General features: G+C 41.3%; 1 protein-coding gene across 2 annotated transcripts; it reads left to right on the top strand.

The window, feature by feature from the left end:
* The first annotated feature begins 3,190 nt into the window (after positions 1 to 3,190).
* MYD88 (MYD88 innate immune signal transduction adaptor) lies at positions 3,191 to 22,447 on the top strand. Of its 2 annotated transcripts, XM_077491224.1 has the most exons (7): positions 3,255 to 3,296; positions 4,608 to 4,663; positions 8,609 to 9,035; positions 11,326 to 11,439; positions 14,081 to 14,261; positions 15,963 to 16,054; positions 18,263 to 22,447. In XM_077491224.1, exons 3-7 carry the CDS (start codon positions 8,723 to 8,725, stop codon positions 18,412 to 18,414), a joined length of 852 nt encoding a protein of 283 aa, XP_077347350.1. In that variant the 5' UTR covers positions 3,255 to 3,296; positions 4,608 to 4,663; positions 8,609 to 8,722; the 3' UTR covers positions 18,415 to 22,447. The 2 variants fall into 2 exon arrangements, with proteins under 2 accessions (XP_077347351.1, XP_077347350.1); XM_077491225.1 differs by lacking the exon at positions 4,608 to 4,663 and having other exon boundaries at positions 3,191 to 3,296.
* Positions 22,448 to 25,602: the final 3,155 nt, after the last annotated feature.

Raw genomic sequence — 25,602 nt, 5'->3', positions numbered from 1 at the left:
AATATGTTTCTTGCCTTAACCACTTCACCTCTGATAGATTTACCCCCTTCCTGACCAGGCCATTTTTTTTGCGATATGGCACTGTTACTTTGACAATTGCGCGGTCGTGCGACACTGTACTCAAATAAAATTGATGTCCTTTCTTTTCCACAAATATAACTTTTCTTTGGTGGTATTTGAGCACCTTTGGGTTTTTATTTTTTTGCTTTGCTTTGCTTTTTAAGTTTTTTACTTCCTGCTTTAAAACACATCCAATAAAAAAAAATTCTTCATCAGTTTAGGGCTATATGTATTCTGCTACATGTTTTTGGTAAAAAACAAAAAAAAACAAAAAAAAAACACAATAAGCGTATATTGATTGGTTTGTGCAAAAGTTATAGGGTCCACAAACTATGGGATCATTTTATGTAATGTTTATTTATTTTTTACTACTAATGGTGACTTATAGCGGGACTGCGACATTGCGATGGACAAATCAGATGCCTCTCTCTCACACTTTTTGGGGGACCAGTGACATTACTATAGTGATCAGTGCTAAAAATATACACAGTCTCTGTACTAATGACACTGGCAGGGAAGGGGTTAACATTAGGGGTGGTCAAAGAAATAAATGTGTGCCTAGCTGGTGTTTCAGTGTGGGGGGTGCTTTTACTAGTGGAGGGCATGGATCTGTGTTCCTGCTTTACAGAAACACAGGATCCATGCCTTCTGAACTGACAGATCGGTGCCTTGTTTACATTGGCAGACTGCCGTTCTGCCTGTGTACCAAACTATCAGCGGGTGCCGACAGTAGGGTTACCAGTTTTTCTTTATGCCAAACCTAAACACTTTAGCACTGCACAGCTAATTTTTTTCCTTTTAGTATACACAATAGGATTGTAACAGACCTAGGACACCTTTGAGCGCTCCAAAGAGAATAGTAATTCGGTGCGCATAGTGCCCCCTCACCCAGTCCTGTTCTGAGTCACATTCCTATCTGAATATTATGTCTGGGTTTCAGACGGACTGAAACCCAGACACTGGATTCAAAAGCCGGACTGTCCGAGTGAATCCCAGACAGGTGGAAACTAGGGTTGCCACCTGCCCGGGATTTACCCGGACAGTTCGGGTTTTGAATTGTCTGTCCAGGTTTCAGACCATCTGAAACCCGGACACAATATTCAGAATGGACTGTGGCTCCCTAAGTAATCAAGCACCACAAATTCCAAGTGCACAGGTGTGCACACGGGCCCCATCCCCATACACAGATCGGAGAGAGGGCTTGATCTGCTCCTAACCCTTCCCACCCCTACCCCTCTGCTTGCCAATCCCCAGTGTTCTGTGCCTCAGGAAAGGGATATGCGGGGCTGGAAGTTTAAAGCTCAGCAACTCAGCTCAGATACATGGTGGATGGAAGATGTCGATGCCTGAGCCTCCATCCTCAGGTGAGTGAGCTCACCATCCAATGTCTGTAACAGAAGTCTCTCCCCCTCCCCCTCCCCCCCTCCTCCTCCCTTCTCTCTCCTGTCTCCAAGCAAGTAACACTAAGGAAAAGGGTTCTTTAACGAACCTAATTTAAGGGGGAATGCTGGGAACTCTGATGTAAGTTGGAGGTTTGGTGAGCAGTAACTCATTTATATCAGAGTTCCCCTTTACACCAGAGTCCACAGTGTTCCCCCTTAAAAATAAAATTGCTGTGCGCCGCTAAAGTGTTCGGGTTTGGCTTGAAGAAAAGGTGGCAACCCTAGTGGAAACCCTATCCGGCCGACATCGGATCCTTGGGACCCGCTTGCTGATCAGCTCCCGATGTGTAAAAATCACAGCAGGAGTAAGCCGGCGGCAGAACACCCTCGCACCTGATGCCTAGTAATGCAGAATCATATATATATACGTGATCTTGTCCAGCGTGGCCTCCCTGTAGCAGTGAATATGCTTTGTATCGGTCGGCAAGTGGTTAATATCTACCTTAACCACTTCACCCCCAGAAGGATTTTGCCAGGCCATTTTTTGCAATAACTGACAATTGCGCAGTTGTGCAATGCTGTACCCAAACAAGATTGATGTCCTTTTTTTCCCACAAATAGAGCTTTCTTTTGGAGGTATTTGATCACCTCTGCGGTTTTTATTTTTTGCACTATAAGCAAACAAATAGCGCCAATTTTGAAAAAAAATCTTTTTTTTATATAATATATATTTATTTATATCCATTTACTTTAATATATATTTATAAAACATATCCAAAAAAATATATATAAAAAATAATTATTCATCAGTTTAGGCCAATATGTAGTCTCCTACATATTTTTGGTAAAAAAAAAAATCGCAAGAGGCGTATATTGATTGGTTTGCACAAAACTTATTGCGTCTACAAACTACAGGATAAATTTAGGGACTTTTTTTTTCATTGTTTACTAGTAATGTCGGCGATCTGCGATTTTTAGCGGGACTGCAACATTGCATCAGACAATGACACTTTTTGGGGACCAGTGACATTATTACAGTGATTAGTGCTAAAAAAAAATGCAGTAATCAATGTAAAAATGACTCTGGCAGGGAAGGGGCTAACAGTAGGTGGCGATCATGGGGATAAATGTGTTCTCTGGGTGTGTTCTAACTGTAGAGGGGGTGGGCTGGCGAGGACATGACAGAGATCGCTGTTCCTGATCACTGGGAACAGAAGATCTTTGACATGTCTCCTGTCAGAATGGGGATCCGTGAATACACCAGCCGACGTACAGCTACGGCGATTAGCGCAGACAGCCAACTGCCTGAATAATGATGGCGGCTGTCTGTCTAGTGGTTAAGTCACATTGTTGATTGCATATTATACTTGTTTGGATCCTAAAAAACTGAAATTTGCACTTAAAACTGTAACTTTGTAACTTTTGTGAAAAGTTTCAATCTGGTTTGTTGGTAACACTGCGGGGTAAGGGGCTGAGGCAGTACAGGCGTGGTCACAGCTCTATAGTAACACAAGGCATCATTTCCCGCACATTGCTCAAACTTCTCCCCAACTTCCTGAAACTCCAGTCACTACCACACACACAGAGGGAGGGGGAGCATGCACATTAAATTAAACGCTGCAGAGGTTTCTGAATCATTTCCATTACACCAGAGGCAAATTTCAATCCTGCACAATTGTATATGAAGTTCAATAAACTGTTGTTAGCAGAGACCAGGTTTATCCCTCCTGTAAAGTGGAAGTTCATTGTGTCCACCCCTCCGCTGATAATGGACGAGTCCCAGCCAGCCCTGCTTCTCTCTACAGTCAGCTCCCAGCTGGGGAGGAAGCAGACAGGAAGAGTTTATTTGGAGAGGTAAGTAATGTATGTAGTAAGTGAGCAGCTGGGATTAGGGGCAGTATATAATGACTGCTGGGGGATATAGAGGGGCAACTATACAATATATATGGGGAGGAATGTCTGTGTTTCTGCTTTTTATTTTCTCTACAATAGTTTCAATGTTCCTGTTTGTGTCTTTCAGTTGTATTGATGTGAGATCTGTATCATTCTCAGTTATTAAAACAAATTTAGAGAGACCTTCTTTCCTCCATAGGAGGCCTGATGTATAAAACAGGTTTATGTGATAAGGGTATAGTTGTGTATAGTGGGTATAGTGTATAGTTGGCTAAACTTTTATATAAACTTCCAAAAGTATTGAATTGTTTGTAAGCATAGAAGGAAAAGAAGGTGCCGTTGTTTTTGGTAGCGCTTTATTGCTTTTATTTTATTTGTTATCACCATTTTGAAGCTCGTCACACATTACGGTTTGATTGTACATCTACCACAGACTGTAGTGCAAGTGTCTGGCCAATTGGGTACAAATTAATTGGATGGCTTAGTTAAAGGGGTTGTAAAGACAATTATATATATATATATATATATATATATATATATATATATATATATATATATATATATTCTCTATCTTTATTATTTTTTTATAAGATGTTATACTTACCTCCACTGCGCAGCTCGTTTTGCACAGAGTGGCCCCAAAACCTGGTCTTCTGGGGTCCCTCGGCGGCTGTCTCAGCTCCTCCCTGCAAGAACTAACCACCTTCATGCGAGCCCTCTCGCATGGGGGTTAGTTCTTGCGAGCACGCTTCTGTGATACGACCAGCGGCTATAGCTGCTCACTGTATCACTTGGCCCCCGGCGCACCGCGTCATTGGATGTTATTGACAGCAGCGCAAGCCAATGGCTGTGCTGCTTTCAATCCATCCACTCTAGCCAATCAACGGCCAGGCTGAGCGGCAGGTGAGCGGGCTCAAGTATGTAAAATGGGGGGACTGGGGGCGCCAGTATTGTCTGATGTTTTTTCATCTTAATGCATTAAGATGAAAAAACGCAAACCTTTACAACCCCTTTTTAAGTCCTCGTATTACATAGTTTTGGTAAATCTAAAATTGATCTTATAAAGAGTGTATGGTCAGATTGTAACGTTTATGGTGACGATTACACACAGATGTGCACATATTTTTTAATCCCTTCTAAAGTGGAGTTCCACCCAAAAGTTGGCACCTGTCTTGACAGGTACCCGTCCCCCCCACTTCCAGGAGATCTCGCTGCGGCAAAAGATAAAAGTAAAACTGAAGGAAAACTTTTTTTTTTTTTTCTTCATTTCAGATAGTGAAGCCAACCATAGATGGTGCAATTTTCTTTCTTTTCGCCACGTGTTGCAGGTAAGAAAATCACTTGATTCCCCATCAATACAGTCAGTGTTGACAGGGGAATCCCACCCAGTCTGTCGGGTAAAATGCAGTGATTATTGCCAGCGGCTACAATCACTTGAAAAATCTGACATGCTGTCTGTACCCAGAGCGATCGATGGATCAGCTTTGGTACCTTCAGCTTGCCCATAGATGGTTTGAATCTTGCCTGATCCCTGCTGAACCAGCCGAGATTCGAGCTGTCTATGGCCGGCTTAAAGAGGAAGTAAACCCTGATGGGTTTACTTCCTCTTTGATTCCCTGCAAAGGTAAAGCATAATGGACTACTATGCATCGCATAGTAGTCCATTATGTGTCACTTACCTGACACAGGAGCCAGTGATGTCACCGCGGTCCCCCATGTGTACGGAGCCTCCATCTTCTTGGTGGGTCTCGCTGCTCCGGCGCTGTCATTCGACGGAGCCGCAATGACGTCACTCCCGCACATGCGCACGGGAGCCGTCACACGCGGCATATTGCCGTTAACAGCAGCGCGCTCAGTGCGCCTGCACGTCGCTGTCTATGGCACATGCGCTGTAGACAGCGGTGCCTGTCTTTTGGCAAGTATCTCCTAAACCCTATAGGTTTAGGAGATATTTCTTGGACCTACAGGTAAGCCTTAATATAGGGTTACCTGTAGGTCAAAGGGGTTTGTAAGGGTTTACAACCACTTTAAGGGGAGGGTTATAACTTCTGGCAAGGTTTTTTGCTAGCTGTGTTCCATTAGGGAGATTTAAATTCCTGTCCTATAGCCGCAACAGGAAGTGGGGGAAATCTGGTATCCCCACTGGAGGATTTCCACTCTATTCTTGTAAACTCCATGCAGTTATCCACTAGGATCTGATGAACTGGGCAACCCAATGCTGCAGAAGTGCAAATCGCTAAGGGGGTTTGAAATTTGAGCTCCCTCTCCCCCTCCCTCATTAAATGTGACCATAGTGCTACACTTAGAGGCGCCTCTCTTCTCTTTTATACTCTGTAGCTCCTGCTGGATTTTGCTTCTAATCCCTTTGTGGATAGACATTTTATGGTTGCACAACCTGGTCAAGTTGCTATAATCTTTTTATATAAACTAAAGGATTTATGAATAAATGGTTGTGGAATAAATCTGAATTTCTTTTGGGGAAATTCGCTTTGATACACGAGTGCTTTGGATCACAAGCATGTTTCTGGAACGAAATATGCTTGCAATCCAAGGTTTTACTGTACGTGTGTGTGTGTGTGTGTGTATGTATATCTATATATATCTCTCTATATCACACACACCCAAGTGCTGCAAGGCAGAAGTGTCAACCACGAATAGAAATTAGAGATAAATATATACTTATATATGCATACATACATATCCGGACTCATCTTGGATGCACCAGTGCTGTAAGGCAGAAGTGCTAACCACAAAGACTGCATTAACACAGAAGATTAGCAGTGGATAGTTTGCTGCGTTGTGCGCTCAGAGATGGACAATGACAGAGACACGAGAGAGCAATACTGGCAAATACTCCTTGCAGGGGAATTACCAGGAAATAATAGAGAATATTCTATTGCAATAGATGTAAGAACAACACAGGTTATCAGCCTGGCAATCAGGTAAACCCACACTACAGCACAGAGACAAAAGGGAAGAAGAAGTGGGCAGTTTGCAGCCACGTGAGCAGTACAGATAATCAGAAGAGCAAACGTCAAGGCATACAAGTGGAGACGCATGAAAGAGCAATACAAATAGCTAAACTAGACAACAGGTAAATGTGGAAACTGTACAGGTGAACAAGCAGGAACACACAGCTCGCTAACCTATGTTTTTAGTGGCCATGATGTTCGCTCATCTTGTTATAACTGGGAAAATGTCTTCTAAAGTTTTAATCCAATAGGTAGGTAGTGGACTGTGCAACAACTGCTCCTTGATGGAAAAGAGATGGTCGGGTGCATACTGATACTGTATTAAGTAAGTAAATGTAAGTTAGATTTGATGCCGAGGATATGAGGGCCACAAGCATGTTACCTGGACAAGTGTGTAGGTTTACATGCTCTATACATTACAGAGGAGACAGAACTAGAGTAGACTATCTTCATACATTCCCTTTTATATTCCTATTATTCAGATTTTATGACACTCAAACATGTTGAGGGAAAGGGGGATCTTCACAGGGTTTTAACTTTGCAGATGACTTCCCTGATCCCGTGATATACAGCCAGCCCAGGTCTAGTTGTAATCTTGAACACAGATTTAATATTTGTGCACTTCCTGGTTGCATTGTTACTTCCTGGTGAAACTGTTTCCACTTGTCTATGTATGACGGTTTCTCACATTAGATTTTACCCGGAACAGAGCTGACATTTGCCACAAAAGTCTTCAAACTGCAGAAGTGGCTTGGGTTTGTCATACAATTGTTCTTTAGGATGTGTACAGTAAGGTTGTATGGGATTCTGTGAACTTTTTAGCAGTGCTGCTTGAATTTTATTGTATAGGTTTTCTCATGTTACAGTATTAGAAGTGATCGAGCAAATCTAGCAGGCAAACCTCCTTCTCACAAGCCTGTGTTTCATAAGATTAGGCGACCCGCCAGAATTTGTAATGGAAGTGACGTTATGTCACCGCCAACTTGCTACACCCCACACTCCTCCACAGTAAGGATACACTGAGAAGGCGGCAAGCGGACATCTTGTTACACCTGCCGGAGTCTTGCATTTCACACTTATTTTTATTGGTAAACGGAGCTTATATGGTAAAATACAGTATTTAGAAATCTAGCCTAATGTTTAGATGTTAATTTTTTTTTTTTTAAAAGCCGCAGTAAGCCTTTAAACTTCAACATGTAAACAGTCTGGATTTCTAAATACTGTATTTCACCATATAAGCTCAGTTTACTGTTAAAAATAAGTGTGAAATGCAAGACTCCGGTGGGTGTAACAAGATGTCTGCTTGTCGCCTTCACACTGTATCAATACTGCGGAGGAGTGCGGCGTGTAGCAAGATGGTGGCGACAGAACGTCACTTCCATTACAAATTCTGAGGGGTCGCATATTCTGATGAAACAACGGGTTAATAGAATTCCATATCTTATTGCCTAAAGCAATTCCAGAGCAAAACGCCTAAAAAGTGAAGTTTCACTTTAAAGCTGGAACCATCGCACACCCTTTGCCACCTGCCCTCCACCCCACCTAATCACTGTGTTTAGTAAAAAAAAAAAACTAAGCTGAAAGCCCCATGTACGCTTAGTGCTTTATCTTCTTCACCACAGAGGAGGGTCCTTCTTGAGCTGTCTACCTAGGTAATGTGGATACTTCCTATTGGCTGTCAAGCGCCGGGGTCTTCTCAGGTTCAGAATGTGGACTTTGGACTTTGAACACGTGTTTGGTCATCATGTGATATTTTTTTATCCATCTTCAGGGATAAACAGCTGGCAAGTTTTACCCCAGCATCCTGATATGTGTCTGTTGTACTATGTGTCCCGTTATCTTTGTATTTCTTTCTTTGTGTGTCAGTCCCTTTGATTTCCTAGCTCAAACTGACCACATTAGGGATGAGAGCACATCCTTCCCAGTGTGTCAGATTTCTGGCTGTGCTGGGAGAACAGCCTACCTGTCCCAGCAATAATCAGACTTTTGCTGACACACACAGCCATTTACTGCGAAGATTAGTGTACTGCTGATCTCCTCCCCTACCTCTCAAAGCCTCTATGCAACACACACACACACACACACACACACACACACACACACACACACACACACACACACACACACACACATTTTACCTTTTCATTTCTTTTTTTTTAAACTCGGGTTGGTTGCATTACAAGGCCCTTAAGGGCTCACACATACTTTAATGTATCTCTTGTATTGGTGGACTATATTGTACAGTATTCTGAAGAAATGAAGAACGTTTTACAATATTATTGTCTTTCCCATATTTTCTAGGTATTCGCCAAGTGAAGAAAATGATATAGCCACAGTTTCTAGGGTGAACTAAAGTGCTGGCTGTAGATCCCAAGCTTTTTCAAAAGGATTTCTAGCTGTTCTGAGGGTGAAAATATGGCTACATCAAGTCCAGTCCATCTGGACTATAACACATTTCCACTTGTTGCTCTGAACTACACTACCAGGCAGAAGTTGTCTTTATATTTAAACCCCGATGTAGTGACGGCTTCCAACTGGACCATCCTTGCAGAAGAAATGGGTTATAACTATCTAGAGATAAGGAATTTTGAGAGATTTCCTGATCCAACCTCCTCGCTTCTGGATGACTGGCAGAAAAAACATTCAAACACAACTGTTGGAGAACTGCTGAACCTGCTGCAGAAGATTGAAAGGGATGATATTCTTACAGATGTAACTCCTTTAATAGGTATGTTGGCTTCATACCATGTTCACTAATTTTGCAGCTGCAAACACATTAAAGGGGGAGTAGGGCCGATTCTACCCATGATTCCTAATCGCCCAATAGTGAATGGGACCTTATTTCTTGTTGGCTGACAACATACAGCGTTTTTGTGGACTGAGTGTTAGCCCAGAACAGTGCCTTTTTCATAAACTACTTAACCACTCCCACTCTCAGATCTCAGCAGCATAAAGACTTACTCATTCTGTAGTCCAGGGATATGCAATTAGCGGACCTCCAGCTGTTACAAAACGACAAGTCCCATCATGCCTCTGGGTGTCACTGTTGTGGCTGTCAGTCTTGCTATGCCTCATGGAACTTGTAGTTCTGTAACAGCTGGAGGTTCGCTAATTGCATATCCCTGCTGTAGTCATTGAAAGAACACATGACGGCTCTGAATTTATGACATTATGTTTCTTTTTGCGCTTTTAAAAAAACAATATACCAAAAGGATTTCTATGGTATATTAAACAGACCAAGACAGAGTTTTTTTTTTTTTTTTTTTTTATGCATGTGCATAATACAAAACTTACCATGTTTCCCCGAAAATAAGACCTATCAGGATTGTCTGTGATGGCTGCAATATAAGCCCTACCCCCCCCAATTAAGCCCTAGTTAAAGTCATTGTAGGTCTTATTTTCAGGGTAGGAAACAGGGTAGGGCTTATATTGCAGCCATCGCCGACAATCACGCTAGGTCTTATTTTCGGGGAAACATGGTATAAGAGAAGAGGTAATGGACTAGATAAACTATTGCTGGTGCATCAAATATTTGGCGCACAGAATTTTTTTGTTTTTAAAGTGCCAACTAATAGTGTTTGGTAGGTGGGGGGGGGGGGGGTTGTTTTTTTAAATTGAAATCAAAGAGCGTCAGAGCATAGAAAATGTATACATCAGCATAAAGTATATGTGGTATACAGAGACTGAATAAGACAGTTATTCCATACAAAACAAAAAGTATGAACATAGATCATATTAACAACTGCTCGTTTTTTTAGAAAAGCTTACCAAAAAATATATAATTTTCTTTTTCCTGTAAAATATCACATCATGAGCTCAAAATAAAACAACTTAAACCTTTTTGGTGTGATGCACGACATGGGCACTTTTAACAGGGGTCCATCTATGCTTAAATTTGTAACAGTCTCTCCATCACTAACTGCGGAGGTTCTAAATCAGGAGTATCTAACCAACTCTGATAAATAAGATTGAATTTGCACATCCCATTATGGTGGCCATAAGCTGCTAGTTCTCGAAGAAATGGGCCATAAAACCTTGGTCCAGTACTGGGTGAGTTTTGGGCAACGCCAAATAATTTTGTATGAAATCGCCTCTATGTACATTACATTTAGGACAAATGGGTGTATCTCTCCTACCCTAATCAATCTAGCAGGTGTGCGATAGGCCCTGTGAAGGATAAACAATTGCGAAAGTTTGTGTGAAGTTGACAAGGAAGAGCCAACTAATCGTTTAAATTGAAAGGTTTGAAACAAACAATGCAACTATTTGTGTAAAGCAGGACTTTTTGCAGAAAAGGTCACGCAATGTGCGCCAAACAAATATTGGTGCATAAAATTGAAGTTTGCAGTATAGCAATAGAAGCGCGCACTAGTGTGCCAAGAGGATGACGGCAGAAGACAGTTACATGATCTACTATGCAGCAAATTTATTATATTCAGTGCAACATAATAGTTTGACAGGTGTGTCGCAATTTGCATTCTTCAGCAACTACCATTCTTGTTTAATCTGGCCCAAAATGTCACATCTGTGGGTACTCGACCGTAATGCTGGGTCCACACAATCCGAATATTCAGACAGTGTGTACAACTGTCTGTCTGACAGAAACCGGTTCAGTGACTGGCTTTTGTTGAACTTGCATGCTGGAAAACCAGCAGCCAATGTCAGCAGTGTTTTCTGGTGCTGGGGGGGCTGCCATAGCACAAGAGCTCAGCGGGGAAGATTGCTGAGCTAACATTGCATTGTTAGTATGGCAACCTCTGACGGGGAGGGGTTTGTTTTTTTTGTTCAGCCCACTGGAATGTTAAAGTTACAGGGCCATCATAATTAAGCATGTAGCATTAGGGGGTCTGCAATAGCATGATAATTTTTCCTCTTAACAGGTCAAGTCCTTTGACGTGGAGCTCTGCTACTGGTTACAAGGCAATATGGGTCATGGGCCCCAGAATATTTATTATTTTTTTATGGAAATCTCCTTTTTTCCTTTTATGTGCAATGAGTTTTATTGTTTTGTATTCTAGATGGAGATTGTCAGAAGTATTTAAGAAAAACTAAGGATTCAAGCAAGCCACTACAAGTTGAAACCGTAGATAGCAGTGGGGGAAAGTGTATCACCACGCATGATGACCCTTCAGGTATACAGCTGCGGCGGGTGCTTTTTTTTTTTTTTTTTTTTTTTTTTTTTTTTTTCCTATGAAAACCGTTTTATTTGAATGTATTACCACAGTAATAACTCACCCTTCACCACTGCCTACAAAGCCTATTGTTAAAAAGGTGTAAGCTTTCACCAAGGAGCCTAACACAATAGGGGAAAATGGTTCTGAGATGACATCTCTCCTTTCTGAGTTAATTTCTAAACACAAGGGCACTGTGAGAACAATGTAAGACCTCTTTTGCGCAGAAAGGGATCAATAAAAACAGGCTATCTGCATATTAACAACTGTCTTGAACATGGTAGACAAGGGGATTGGTACATCACAACCATGGTAGATGGAGGGATTGGTACATATGCAGCAAATTTACCCTAGCTTGGGTGGTGGTGGTACCATCATGCAACTACCAGCCAAACAAATGGCTCATAGTTGGGGCATAATGATACAAAATCCTCCTTGGGATTGAGAAAAAAAAAAAAAAAAAAGACAGATCAACTCTTGCATCATATTTCATTTTTTTTAAATCTGTTTTAGTTTCCATGAACTCCAACCTAACCAGGACACAATTTTATAAAAAAGAAAAACGGTCAGGATCACACAGGATCCGATGTCAAGAAAGCAACAGGTGCAAGTTAAAATGACACACACACACACACACCAATCACACTTGCCCTCCCCGTCTCCAGTGCATATGAGGCATATAATATAGGCCCAATAAAGGGAGACATGCTGGAAGAAACCACATCCAAGGTAATTACATCAGATCTTTTGGGCTGTAGGGGAATCAGTCCACAATTTCCTGATCTTTTGGCATTTATTGTGGCAGGCTTTGCCAGTGTAGATTATTTAAAATCTGGGCAGATCAGTGTTAATCAGGCAGAGTACTACTTTTATATCTTTAAAGGGCCAGCCAGCCTGTGCTAATATTCCAGTGTTTGGTAGATGCTGGAGAGTTCAAGTGGAACTGAACTCAAAGGTAAAGATTTGTTATATGAGAGAAATGCTATTTGTGCCTAAGAAATAGCCTGAAAATCTGCCTTTTTATTTGCCAATCCTCCTCCTTTAAAAAACAAAACAAAAAAAACCCCCAGCAGTGCACTTCTTTGTATGCGAGTGTACCTAGGCACTCCTGTGCCAACAGCCTCATAGCTGAACAACTGCAGTGTGAGATCAAAACGAATGCTGCCCCGACAGCTAATCTCAGGAGATTTGGGGTGATATCAGGACTGTACTGCTCATTGTTCTCCTTGTTCTGACAAACTGTCCCTCCCAAGATGGCCAACTCCATAGAGAGAGAGCATGCAGAACAAGGTGACGTTAGTAATGGGGAAAAATCAGCTGCAGGAAGACTACAGGTAAAAACTGGTAATCTGACTAATCTTTTTCCCTCCCCATTTTTTTAACATGGCTTCTGGAGTTAGTGTCATTAAACCCACATTATAGAAGAAAAAAAAAAACTATACATCAATAAATGGTGTATTACATGCTGTTCATACTTGCTCAGTCACTATATTTGTTTCCTGTATTCTGCAAAAAAAAAACTGTCTGCTCCTGCTCTCTATCTCCACCTCCTGTTCATGTCCCCAATTCAGCTAGGGATTTTGCAGCTGTGTTAGCAATTCTGCACATGCTCAGTTTTCAGTGAGTTTCTATGCTGAGCATTTCCTTCTTATCACATCTGAGCAGCCCATGTGACTATAGAGTCACATGTGGTGGGCTTGTACAAAATAGTATGACAGCCTACTCCCTCCCTCCATGCCCACTAACCTGCTAAACGCAATGGGGATGGGATATTGCATGTATATTAATGGAGGCTTCACCTCCCTCCTATTCTAAGACGCAGGCTGGAGGGGTGTGACACGGCCTGTGGCTGGCAGAATTCTGCTCACACCATGTAATTGCCAAAACTATAAGGCTCCATGAACACTGGATGTTAAAATTGCTTCATAAAAATGCCAGTAGTCTTGCAGTGAGTCTTTTTTAACGTTTTTGCAATAGCGTTTATTAGCTTTTTTTTTTTATTTTTTTTTATTTTCCAAAACGTTAAACCACTGGCGAGCCACGTTTTTTGAGTGTTTATAGACATTTATGTGCGCTGGGCATTTTTTGTGGTCAGAAAAACGACTCCTCAATGAGATTTTTATGATGTTCAGAAAACAGCCCATAAACTCCACTGCTGATAAACATCCAAAAACGTCCATGTGTGCATGGGCACATAGGATAACATAGAGGGAAATTTTATGGGCTGTTAAAAAACACCCAAACTCCCCAAAAAATCTGGTGAATGTTCTTTGTACTCTAGCTGAAAGTGACAAGGACCCTGCAATTCTGGCAACATCAACAGGTGTGTGTGTTTTTTGTTTTTTTTCTGTACTTGCTGAAAAGTGAAAACGAATGCAGCCACCACACTGAAACTGAAAAGCTGAAATTTAACTTACGTTTTTGTTTATACTTTAAAAAACAGAAGAGATTGTGGTGTTGTTTAATTGCATCTTTGCTTTAAAATTCTCTACTTTTTTTCTGGTTTAGTTATGTAGCATTTTTATACACTGGTTTTCCTCTTCTGCTATCCTGTTTTCAAACTACACAGACAACTGTGCTTATGCTTCATCTTCACCCGCAGGACATCTGCCCGAGCAGTTTGATGCCTTCATCTGCTACTGTGCCCAGGATATAAGCTTTGTACAGGAAATGATCGCTAAACTGGAGCAGACAAACTATAATCTGAAGTTGTGTGTGTTTGATAGAGACGTCCTCCCTGGCACGTGTCTGTGGTCTATAACAAGTGAACTTATTGAAAACAGGTATGTAAATATAGGACTGCAAAGATCATTGTGACAATAGATGATGGATAATGAGAGCTTTTGCTTTCTTTATAGTTATTACTCTTTATGCTTCTTACTTTTTAAAGTAAGTCTCTAAGCAAAACCTTTTTTTAAACATGGCTAGAGCAGGGGAGAGTTGGAGCCTCTGTCAAGTTTTTTTATTGTATTGCAGTCTGTGTCCCTAGGCCTAGGGGAATTTCTCCAGTCTGTTTGTAGGAAAAAACTAAAGGGAAATCCCCAACATTTTAGAGCTTTAAGGAGAAATATAAATCTAAAATCAAAGTTCTTGTGCCTCTGGAACAGGAAATGAAAGGAAATGTCCCCAATGGTACACAGACAGGGAAAAAACCCTTCCATGCTCTATCCAAAACTGAAACAAAACTTTTGACTATGAATACACTTAAAACAAAAAAACCTGCAAATGTAGATTTTTTTTTTTTCTTTCATTTTAATGGAGCTGGGCTTTACATTTCTTCCAGAAAGCAATTCATTTTAATTTTAGGGTGGTTGGTTTGTAGGCTGGTTCTGCTGTATGAAAGACACAAGTTGGTCTGTTCTTAGTTCTTGTTACTTGATGACCATCTATTATCCCTTGGGTCAGTAAATGTTTTGGGGCCTTTGTGTGAAATGTCTTTCCAGTCTGCATCCTTCTCCTCCCATTTTTTTTTTTTTTTTTTTTTTTTTTTTTTAGTTAGTGCTGTAATTTCATTTATCATGGTGGATTAGACAAACTGATCTGGTATGTCAAAACTAGAAAAGCAAATGTTCTAGACACAATTATTTTATTAGACTCGCAAGCTATATGGGTCCCCAAAATCTAGGTTCCCATGTATTTCCTCAGGCATATTGGATAGTATCTGATGTGCTATAGTTTAGGCAGATGGACATTGTAAGTATCATTTTTAAAATGTCATATACATTTCTAACTAGGTGGTACCGGACCCCAATGAAACTGGCACAGATTTATCCAACAGCAGATGCCAAATGTTGGAGAGGGTGTGGACAGAGGGGTACCCCTCTCCACATATGGGGGCTGTGTCCCTTGATTAAGGGCTTCTGGCAGGAAATTGCCCCTTGGGTAGAAAGGCTATCCCCGGGAGTGATAGAATTAACGCCTCTAAGCTTCTTATTCCATGGGACAATGACATCAGTTAGAACATAGAAGGATAGTATAAGACCATATTTATTAAACGCGGCAAAATTACTAATACCCAGATTATGGAGACAAACCACACAGCCAACTTTAATAGACTGGAAAAAATAAGTGGATAGGATAATGGAGACAGGGAGATGGATATATATATATATATATATATATATATATATATATATATATATATATATATATATATATATATATATACATATACATATACATATATATTCAAAAATAGAAAGGAGGAATTTAGGGAAAAATTGAGAAAATGGGAGCTCTACTCAATAGATTGAATAATACGATTTTGTGGGGGTGGCGGAGAGGAGGGGGTGGAGGGGACTAAATACATTTTTTTTTTTTTTTTGGGGGGGGGGGGGGGGAGAGCAATATGGTATATGTAAATAAGAAGTTGAAAATGTAATGTTATGTGGAATTGACTTCTTTTAAAACTAATAAAATTTGATAATACATATTTTCTTTTTTTTTTTTTAAATATAACAAATGAGTTATTACTTATGTTGCAGGTGTAGGAAGATGGTGGTGGTTATATCTGATGATTATCTGGACAGCAATGAGTGTGATTTCCAGACAAAATTTGCTCTCAGCCTTGGACCAGGTATATGTTAAATATGTAATAATAATGAAGGTGCAGGATCTCCCCCTTTCTGAGTAAATTCTTGTCTCTGCCCCTACTTATCTCCGAGCACCGTTTCTTAATTCCACCCCCACCCACCTCTCCGTGCTGACCCTTTTGGAGAATACAAAGCCAAGTATCGTTTTTGTGGTGGATTCATTTGGAGTAATTTTGTATGGAATTTGGTAATGACAACAAAATCCGTAAAATAGATCTTCTGCAGCCAGCAGCAACAATAGATTTCCCCCCAGCAACAATTGTATTGTCTAGTCGTGTCTGACTCTTTGTGACCACATGGATCATAGTGTGCCAGGCTATTCTGTCCTCCACTGCCTACCAGAGCTTGCTTAACTTCATGTTCATTGCTTTGATGAGGCTAGACCGAGTACAAGTACCTATACATTGTTTTCCAAGTACTCGCCAATACTTTTAATGTCGTGTGACAGTGGCACTAATATGCAGCACTGATGATGCATGGACTGTGTCAGTAATTTTTATTATTATTTTATTTTAACTGTATAAACGGAAGCATCGTAATGCAGTTTACAATGCTCAGTTATGAATCTGAATGGACAGAGTCGGTGACTCTGTCCATTCAGAAAAGGAAGAAGTCTGTAAATTACAGATTTACAGGATCCTTCCCCTGCTCTCCATCCAGGAGGGGGGTGGACTGGAGTAGCATGGAAAAGGACACCGGGGGACAGTCAGGGATGATCGGTGCAGGCAGTTACACGCACTTTTCAATAAAGTAGCTGAAAGCCGCAGGGAAAGAGGAGGAGAAGCTGTCAGCTGCTTTATTGAAAGGTATACACGGAGATTGGTGCTGGTAACTGCCCGCACCACTGCAACGATCACCCCTGACCGCCGAAGTATCGGGTCAAGCATCGGAGCATTTGCACGAGTACTCATGCAAATGCTCGGTATCAGCACTGATACTAGTATCGGTGCTGCAACCCTACTATCTTGTTTTCGGTCATCCTCTTTTCTCCTTTTTTCCTTCTTTGTTTCCCAGCTTCAGGGTATTTTTCCAAAGAGTCCTCTCTTCACATTAGGTGGCCAAAGTATTCAAGTTTCAGCTTCAGAATCCATCTTTCCAGTGAATGTTTAGGGTTGATTTCCTTCAGGTTTGACTGGTTTTATTTTTTTGCTGTTCAAGGGACTTTCAAGAGTCTTCAGCCTTCCTTATGGTCCAGCCTTAACAGCCATAGATTACTACTGGGAATACTATAGCTTTGATTATACGTTACTTTGTCGGTAGGGTGATGTCTCTGCTTTTTATGACATTGTCTAGGTGTGCCATTGCTTTCCTCCCAAGAAGCAAGCGTCTCTGAATTTCATGGCTACAGTCAGTCTGCCATGATCTTGGGGCCTAGGAAGATAAAATCTGTCACTGTTTCCATTTCTTCTCCTTCTATTTGACAAGGAATGATGGGACTGGTTGTCATGATCTTAGTTTTTATAATGTTCAGTTTCAGGCCAGCTTTTGGGCTCCCCCTTTTTTAAGAGACTTAGTTCTTCTTCACTTTCTGCCATTAATGTGGTATTGTCTGCATATCTCGGGTTGTTGATATTTCTCCCTGCGATCTTCATGCCAGCTTGTGGTTTGTCGATCCTGGCATTTCGTGTGACGGACTCTACATATAAGTTAAATAAGTAGGGTGGCAATATACATCCTTTCCGTACTCCTTTTCTCCATTTTGAATTGGCCAGTTGTTCCATGTCCAGCAACAATCGACCCCTGCAAAAAATACCACCCCAGCAACAATAGACCTTGAGCATAAACAGATCTCCCAGTAGCCAGCATCAATAGACTCCTCCCACAATGGCACATCCCTTCCGGCAACAATTGATCCCCTAGTAACATAAGCCCGCCCCAGCAAGCCAGCAACAAGACCTCCCAAGCAGCAATAAACCACCATGCAAAAATAGATCCCTAGCAGCCAGCATCAATAGACCTTCCAGCACATTCCTTGCCATTACATACAGTACATTCAGTATTGTGTTTCCATTGGAAAAAAGCCACGAATATATTATCATTCTGTTTGTGGAAGCCGTTTGATGTGATATAGATTTTGTTGAACATTTATTAGTATTTCATTAATGGCTTTAGCAAAAATGCAATGTTTTTGTTCTGGTAGATTTATTTTGCTGGAAAATTTATCTTGCTGTTTGTATTTTTTCCTTGTGCAGGTGCTCGAGAAAGAAGACTAATTCCCGTGAAGTACAAACCCATGAAGAGGCAGTTTCCCAGCATCCTCCGGTTTATTACAGTGTGTGATTACACAAATCCACATATACAAGGATGGTTTTGGGACAGGCTCGCCAAGGCTCTAAAGAAATGAGCAATAAAGTCTTGGGTCTTCTAATGGGTTCTTAGGACCTAAACAGGGTGATCTCAGGGATCCTTTCATTCATAGCTTTCCTTCCTCTTCTTATGAGGAGCTGCTTTATCAGGTCAAGTTCTCAAACAGATATAGGTGTATATGCAGAGTCGCACAATTGCTGTGGTACTGCCATGAATGTTCTATATAACCCCATGGCCTTAGTTAACCACATTGTTTAATGAGCAGTGGTGGCAAGCAATCAGAAGCTTATTTGGCAGTGAAAATGTTTCCTTTTTGGCTACTACTGGGAATTGCGTTCCATTGTTATTGCGGTGTACTGCAATGCCTAATGTTACTTTTATCTGCTATATAATGTGCAATTCCTATTGTAATTTGTCAAAGGAAGAATTTCTCTCACAATAGAATGATCGTGTCAATACTTCGAGTGACTCTGGCCATATTTAAAGTGGTAGTAAAACCACAGCAAAAAAACAAAAACTGCAACACAATGGCATATTATGTATACTAGCATATTATGAAATACTTGCCTTAGAACGAATCCCTCCAGTGGTGTGCTGACAGGGCTTCCATCTTCACCCAGACTTCCTTCTGGGTTTGCGTGCTCCGGCTGTCTGACTGGCCGAGCCCCTATGGCGTCACTCCTGCGAATGTGTGGGAGTCACAGATTTAACACAGAGCTCTGGAGGGACAACACAGGTATCCTATCTCTTCAGAGCGCATGCGCTGGTGACTGCATGCAGTGCGAATATCTCTTATGAGATGACCAGCTGCATGCAGTGCGAATATCTCCTAAACATTGCAGGTTTAGGGGATATTTACTGTAACTACAGGTAAACCTTATTATAGGCTTACCTGTAGGTATGATTTAGAAAAATGTTTACTACAGCTTTAATTAAGCTTGTCAAATGCCCTGTGTGTGCATTGATTTTTCTATTTGAGGGAGGCTGTAGGCAGATCTGGATTCCAGATCATTTCTGTGATTCTGTGCAAGAAAACTCACTAACCCTCACCCCCTCCTCCCCAAGCCAGTAAAACATGTGATCTATGCCTTTGCAGTAACCTATAAGTGTGCAATTTTTGCTCATAGGCAAGGTGTATACAATTTCTCAGACAAGTGTCCTTTTTTTATGTAAGAACTATTAATGGGTTCTGAAAAAACAATTCTGGCTTCTTTTAACGCTCAAGGGGTAATCCTGGATCTGTTGGTGCACCAGTGCTGTAAATTACATTTACTTAGCTTTATAACAACTCTTTACAACAACTTTCAACCTCCCGTGTGCTCCATGTGAGCAGAGTGTTGCCATACTACTTGGCGGAGAACTGTAAATTACAACCATTGCAATAGGCTACCTTAAGCACTCTAGAAGGCCTCCCCATCATTTATATGAAGCTGACAGATGACTAAATGTGCCAAGATATGCTTAAATCTTAGATATCGTTGTGGACCTGCTGTTTAACAAACACTGATTTGGGAAATATGCCAGTTCTTGTGTTTTGGAATAATACCTGACTTTCCTAATCTACATGCAATCCCTGTTCTTGAATAAAAAAAATAACATACCCTACATTAAGAAAGGTGTATAGTTATTAACTATATGCTAGGAAATTTTAGAATTTTCTGTGTACATTTTAGTACTATAATTCTATCCTTATCCATTGCAAACTCCTTGTGGAATGCTCCAGGACCAGACTTTTAACATTTAACTGTTTTTTGTTAATTCAATAAATGCTAATTGTAATACACATCATGCTTGCATCTCCTATTAAATCTTATCCATAGGTCCGCTAAATGCCACCAGACAACTGACTCTCCAGACAAGAAAAACATTTCCATTGATTAAAAATAAAATAATTGCTTGCATTTGGGTTCCGTCATACACTGTGGTGTGGACTCTATGGATAGATTGCAGATGCATTGATGAATAAATAAAACCTATGTGCTTTAATCATGTTCAGTGTTCTGGGACCCAATTTTTCTATTTTTTTTTTCCCCTCTATTCCTTCTTCTCTTATATCCTCTTCATTCCTGTTCTTTGTCTTTTTTTTTTTTTTTTTTTTTTTTTTTTTTTTTTTTTGTTCTGATTCCCTGTAAGTTCCTTTGTACTCTCATTGTCTGTGTACTGCCTTCTTCTTATATACCCTGAATTATTGAATCATAACAAAAGGGCTCCCTGACTTATGGAAGCCTGACCCCATGCAATAATACTGCTCTTATGTTTTTATCACAGGAATAACTGTTGAAACCTTATTTTTGACCTGGTTACAATCATTAAGACCCCTTTCACACTGAAGGTGCTAAAAATAGCGACTGAAAAGTGCATCTCAAGCCTCCCAGTGTGAAAGCTTGAGTGCTTGCATGATGGTAAAAAAAAGTCGTGCAAGCAGCATCTTTGGGGAGGTGGGGGAGTGGTGTATACAGCGCTCCTCCACCACCACTGCCCATTTAATGAATCAATGGGCAGCTCTGCAAAGCCCCACAATACGGGCGCTTTTAACCCTTTCTTCGGCCGCTAGCTGGGGTTAAACATTTGTCTAGTGTCCGAAAAACGCTGTTGTAACAGCGGTAAAGTGCTGCTAAATCTAGTGGTGCTTTACTGCTAAAGCCCGCACTGCCCCAGTCTGAAAGGAATTTTACTGCCTTATCTTCTCTGTATATGTCAGTTCTTTTAGCGTTGCCTTATGCATTTTGTTGTGTGTTTAAACGCTTAGTATGTTCTTGCTATTTTCTAGAATTATTCTGATATTCTATACATTTTCAGAGGTGACTCTTGTTTTGTTTTTTTTTGCTCTTTTTTCTGAATGTTAATACATTTTTAAATGAAAATGCATAGCCTGTAAATTGAGCGCAGAAGATGTTGTTGCACCTACCTTGTCCTTTAGAGTGCTGTGAGAGCCCTGAAGCCCATGGCACCCTATTGTGCCAACAGACACTTTGGTTTCAAAGTCAGACGGCTGGTCAACCCTTCTTTGTTGACTTCACTATTGATTATTTGGGGTGCCCATCCTTGCTGTGAACCTATGGGGAAGCTTGGAAGATGTAAATGGCTGCTGCAGAAATTAGGTGAAGATACCTGCATGTGTTTTTATATATTGACTTTCAATTTGTACACTATATTTACAACAGGTTAGCATTGAAAGGTGCTATTTTATATTCAGCATTTATTGTAAGATTTATTAGCACAAATCACTGAATGAATGATACATTTTCCTGTTTTTAAAAGCTTAAAAACATCTATTTTTATTTTTTAATTAGCTTGTTCTGTTTCAAATGGTTTGCAGCAAAGCTTTTCGTAATAACAAAAACATTAAGTGGGGTCGTCTTAAGATTTGAGGGTTTAGATTTTGCAGCATTTACATTTAGTCAAAAAGACACCTGTCAAAATTTCAGGTATCAAATTGTGGATAACTGGTATATGTATGAAAAATAAAACCCCTGAGGACGCTTAAAAAAAAAAAAAAACAGAAAGAAAAGTACAAGTATACATCAAATAATAAAATATATTCCTGGCACAAGAGTTCATGGACAGATCTAACATAACACACAATAAATAAGGTACAATACATGTGTATACAATTTTTTTTTTTTTTTTTTAACAGTTCTAAACATATATGTTGCCTTGTTATGGCCTTCCCAATAACAGGGGCATATAATGTTTGCTACGCAAGCCCTCTTTCTCGTGCAGGAGAGCTCCATTGTCTGGACAGCCACTGTAGCCTCACCTGCAGAGAATGTGGGGAAATTAACAAATGCTATAAAGTATGAAGTAGAATTGAGTGTTCAAAGAAAGAGAGCAGAGGAAGAACAGGTTAAAAAAAAATAAAAAATTAGGAAGGTAGTGGAAGGGCATATTGCAGCACATGATGAAGATTGACCACTCATGATAATCTGTACAGAGGCATCACTGTTATTTTTGTATTGAGAAATGTCTTTGTGTTTTGTGTAAACTATCTGAGCTTGTGGGACTTTTTTCTTTTATTAGGCATTAATATATTGTTTATTTGTATTAAAAAATAAAATGATTGTACTATATTATGGAAGGATTGTCTTTTTTTTTTTTTACTTTCTTTTATATGTAACTCAAGAGAATGAGTTAAAAGAGAAGAATGTGGTGTGTGTGTGTGTGTGTGTGTGTGTGTGTGTGTGTTTTTTTTTTTTTTTTTGTTTTGTGTTTGTTTTGTTTTTTCTTTGTTTTAGTTTTTTTGTTTTAAAGTTTCATACTTGGGTCATTGCTTGCATAAGCCCGATGCTGCATCTGTTAATGAGCAGTAAAATTCACCAGTAAATTTGAACTATAGCAGGTAATGAACACTCATTTTGAATGTAGCTTTACTTGCCTAGAACAGTTTCTCAAAGATGGGGGCGGGGGGGGGGGGGGGGCGATGTTTTAATCCATGTATTTATAACTGAGGAAGGACCCGCTACAAACAAAATGCATATGGTTTTTTAGCTATTCAATTGCTATAGCTGTACTCAAATCATCTATCACAGGAATTCTCAACTAGGGTTCCTCCAAAGGTTGTCTGAGCAATGAGTAATTTCTGCTTCTCAGATAAGTTCCCACTTCCGAACACATTGATGTTTTTAAAAATCTGTAAGGGGGTAATTCTTCCAAATGACCACTTGTGTAAGTAACATTCTTACCGCTGACCATCACACTAATTCATCCCATAAGTTGTAGATATAGTAATTTCTCTTTCGTTCATTGACGGACACAGCACAGAACATGTAAAAAACAGCAAAACTGCACAGTAGGGGGCGGTCCTACTGGCTATAACCCCTCACTCTGCTTGCTGCAGCTCCAGTTTTTTTCTGTCTAGTATAGAAGGACCTGGCTCCCTGTGGGGACCATTGGTCCTTGGAATTTTCAATCAACAGCCGGGCTAGGTGACAGGCTGGATAATATAGATCCTGGTAGTCTCCCCAGCCTGGCCTTTTGAGCGTGTGCAGACCTTAGCTATGCGTTGGGTCAGCCACTATATACCCCGTCTGATCCAGGGTCTGTCCGTGGAATGTGTCCAGCAGTCCCTGCGTGAGGGGCAAGTACGGTTTCATCTGTCATAGCAGTATGGAGCAGCTGGGCATTCCCTGGGAGGTCGACTAGGGGCTCTCTCTCTGCCTTTCTTCTCTCCCTGTCCCTTTCCCTCCTACCTATGCTAAGGGGCCGCTGTGTGACTGGGCATAGGTGATGTTTTATTTTAGGCCGTTTTTTTTCAATATCTGTGTTGCCATGTGGGGACTGACCCTCGCGTGAACTGTGGCCATTTTCTTGTAGCCGCAGCCAGTTTCTTAACCATGGCCATTTTGCCAGAGCGCTCAGATGTTTTTTGCTGAGGCGGCCGGTGGCTATTTTCTAGTAGCCTCAGTTTTGTTTTACTCTAGCGCCGGGTGGCTGGTTCAGTCTGGAACAGTGTGAAACTGACACAGAACACCTTGTGGCTGGCACAGGGGAGAGCAGTACAGCGCAGTACCTGGGTAAGGGTGGCGAGTCCTGCGGGGGGGGCGTCTGTCTGTGGCAGCTAGGAGGGTGGGCATTTTTTTTGTGGCTTGCCTTATGTCCCTAGTGGTGACAGGTGAGAGTGGGTCAGCATAGTGTCAGAAGCTGGTGCTTCTTCCCCAGACATCTGTTATTGCAACCGGTTCCCCTGCACCTGCGGTGCCTATGGACGCTCTGTCGGCGGTCCTGGAGTCCTTTGTTGCCAGGGTGGAAGTGGCGTGCCGGTGCAAGGGGGTGTGAGGGGTTAGCTCGGCAGCGGGTGTGTGTGACCCCCTGGATGGGTTCACAACACAAAATCAGGCACAGCAGACAGCGTTGTAGGTGGAAAAAACAAAAGGTACGGTTTATTTATGCTATATGCAGTGGAAAATATAACAGCCAAACAATAGAAAAACATGAAAATAAATCCTGGTCAGCTTGACCTCTAATTACACACATAGATTCCCTGTCTAACAACTGAGTGCAGCCTTGTGCTGCACCAGTTCCTGTCTCTGTCTCTGTTGTAGAGGTTTGCCACACAGGCATTAACTCACCGCACAGAACAGGTGTCACACTCCCCAGTCTATACAAACACAAAACTGGTTCCAGGACGGAGATTCTCCCTAAGCATGCTGGGGTTTTTTGTAGAGGGTTTAATGAGCCCACTTACCTCAGCTGGGCTCATTAACTCTTCCCCTATAGGACTCCCAGCACGCCCCTCTAGTTGTACAAGTCCGCATAAAGCCTGAATCTAGGGCATACATATTTTCCATCCTGGATACAACCAGGTGATTTTATCTGCATGCTGCCACACCCCCCCCCCCTCTTGTTTTTACCTTGGGGTTGTAACACAAGCAGTCGGACACGCATGTATCCGAGACAAAGCATCCACATTCCCCATTTTAACACCAGGGCGATGCTTAACTGTAAAGTTAAATTCCTGTAGGGCCAGGAACCACCTATTTACCCTTCTATTGGTCTCCTTGTTTTGAGCCATCCACCTTAAAGGAGCATGATCAGTCATCAGGTCAAAGTGCCTACCTAGCAGATAGTACCGAAGGGAATCTAGAGCCCACTTCACTGCCAAACATTCCTTCTCAATCGTGGCGTAATTTACCTCATGGGACTTCAACTTCCTGCTGAGGTTAATGACTGGGTGCTCTTCCCCGTTCCAGACCTGGGATAACACTGCTCCTAACCCAACGTCTGATGCATCAGTTTGTACAACGAAGTCCTTAGAGAAGTCTGGTGAGTACAACACTGGCTGGCTACATAAGGCTGTTTTTAAGGACTGAAATGCTTCTTCAGCCTCTGGGGACCATTTAACCATGACAGACTCTTTCCCTTTTGTCATGTTGGTGATGGGCACAGCCTGAGAAGCAAAATGGGGAATGAATCGTCGATAATAGCCAGCGATTCCCAGAAAGGCTCGTACCTGTTTCTTGCTGTTGGGACGTGGCCAACTCTGTATGGCCTCGACTTTATTGACTTGGGGTTTTATCACCCCCCCTCCCAATAGTGTACCCAAGATATTTAGCCTCCTCCTGTCCAATGGTACACTTCTTTGGATTGGCCGTAAACCCAGCTTCCCGGATAGAGTCTAGGACTGCTTGTACTTTTGGCAAATGTGAGACCCAGTCTGTGCTATGGGTAATCACATCATCCAGGTAAGCTGCAGCATATTTCTGATGGGGCCTCAGAATCTTATCCA

Source organism: Lithobates pipiens, unplaced genomic scaffold (genome assembly GCF_037356315.1).
Source record: "Lithobates pipiens isolate NorthernLeopardFrog02 unplaced genomic scaffold, aLitPip1_a1.2 Scaffold_19, whole genome shotgun sequence".
Lineage (NCBI taxonomy): Eukaryota > Metazoa > Chordata > Amphibia > Anura > Ranidae > Lithobates > Lithobates pipiens.
The sequence above is the reverse complement of the archived record's forward strand: the minus strand, read 5'-3'. Positions and strand labels throughout refer to the sequence as shown.